The sequence below is a fragment of the Mus caroli genome, chromosome 11, assembly GCF_900094665.2.
Source record: "Mus caroli chromosome 11, CAROLI_EIJ_v1.1, whole genome shotgun sequence".
Taxonomy (NCBI): Eukaryota; Metazoa; Chordata; class Mammalia; order Rodentia; family Muridae; genus Mus; species Mus caroli.
In genome coordinates this window covers 100,606,531-100,608,292 of record NC_034580.1, presented here as the reverse complement: position 1 = coordinate 100,608,292, position 1,762 = coordinate 100,606,531, and the positions used below count along the sequence as shown (strand labels likewise).

The 1,762-nt window shown below is 50.1% G+C and overlaps 1 protein-coding gene across 1 annotated transcript in view; it reads right to left on the bottom strand.

Moving 5' to 3' along the window:
- Positions 1-1,762, bottom strand: part of Itgb3 (integrin subunit beta 3) — a 55,668-nt gene that overhangs the window by 22,918 nt on the left and 30,988 nt on the right. Inside the window, exons 5-6 of the mRNA XM_021176848.1 lie at positions 1,192-1,354; positions 421-582 (exon numbers count right to left, since the gene is read on the bottom strand). Coding sequence (XP_021032507.1) covers positions 421-582; positions 1,192-1,354 — 325 coding nt within the window. The remainder of the gene's footprint in view (positions 1-420; positions 583-1,191; positions 1,355-1,762) is intronic.

Below are 1,762 nucleotides of genomic sequence, written 5' to 3'. Positions count from 1 at the left end.
TGGCCTCGAACTCAGAAATCCGCCTGCCTCTTCCTCCCGAGTGCTGGGATTAAAGGCGTGCGCCACCACGCCCGGCTCCCCTCCCCTTTTTTTCCTCCCTAACTACAAGTGAGCGTGATTCCAGGGGCCATTCACAGAGGAAGGGAAAACATGAGCTTTCCAGCTGTGCCTGGCACATGGCATGGGTCCATTCTGGATGCCAAGAGGCTGGTGCTAATGATAGTAGACTCAGTGTGCACACTGACCACAGGCGTGGTCAGACAATGTCTATAGACCCTGGATGAGTGAGTCCCTGTGGGATGTGCAGAGACAGGCATCGGCTGAACCCCATATGATGCCCACAGGAATAGCTGTTTCCAGTTTCACACAAAAGCTCTTGCCCTACCCGAGTGAACACGGACCAGGGGCCAGGCATCTCACCATGGTAGTGGAGGCAGAGTAGTGGTTGTCGGTGCCAATGTGACAGCGCCCATCATTGGGCAGGACAATGCCTGCCAGCCTTCCATCCAGGGCAATATGGGTCTTGGCATCCGTGGTAAACACTAGCAAATGGGATGCGTCATTCCTCCAGCCAATTTTTTCCTGTTTAATATAAGTAAATGAATAAAATAAATAAAAAACACCACAACTTCAGCTATGTCATCAATACAAAAACTAAGACCCCAGAACCGGCATAGCTTGAAAAGTGGACCAGTTGTCCTGGAGACAGACCTCAGCCCCAAGCCTTGAAACATAAACGAGAGCTTCCCAATCTGGGCTTTACTCCCCATAAGGGAGCCATCGCATCATTGATTAGTTCATGAGGCTAAAGCATGCCTTCTTCAACTCCACACATAACTCCTCCAGTGACCAGGACCCATCTGCATCCACAGAGCTGGCCTCAACCAGAAGAAATCCCACCCTAACATCTGCCCACTTTGTTGAGATCAAGTTGACCCAGGCTTGACTCTGAAATAGTTCCAGAAACTGTGGGAAGATGTTCTCCCTCAGAGAGATCTGGAGCTACTGTGGTTTAAAGAGGTGTTTGCTGTGGCCTTGGCATGGATATAAAGACAGACTTATTACACATACTGTGCAAAGTCCCATGTGGTTCCCATCCCCCATCATACTGGAAACCCCCAAGTGAACTGTTTCCTTCCCCATTTTCATTTGTGCCAGCTCCACCTGGCAGCCCTTGCCTTTCGAACTCACATCACACACTGTAGCCTGCATGATGGCATCAAAGCCGCCCTCTGGGGCATCTCGATTACGGGACACACTCTGTTTCCTCACTTCTTCATTGAAGCGGGACACCTGGTCGGTTAGTGTCAGCACGTGTTTGTAGCCAAACATGGGCAAGCAGGCATTCTTCATACTGGAGGGGGATGAGAGGTCATCTTAGCAGAAGCCATGATGGGAGGGCAATACGGGGGTCAGGAAAAGAGAGAGGGACAGATATAGCCAGTGGCATACCTAGGCCAGGCCATATCATATTAGTCCTCATTCTCTCATTCTTTCTCTCTCTCTCTCTCTCTCTCTCTCTCTCTCTCTCTCTCTCTCTGTGTGTGTGTGTGTGTGTGTGTGTGTGTGTGTCTGTGTTTCTGTGTGTGTCTCTGTTTCTGTGTCTCTGTCTCTGTGTGTGTCTCTCTCTGTGTTTCTGTGTGTCTGTGTGTGTGTGTCTCTGTCTCAGTGTGTGTGTCTCTCTGTGTTTCTGTGTGTCTGTGTGTGTGTGTCTGTTTCAGTGTGTGTGTGTGTGTGTGTGTGTGTGTGTGTGTGTCTGTGT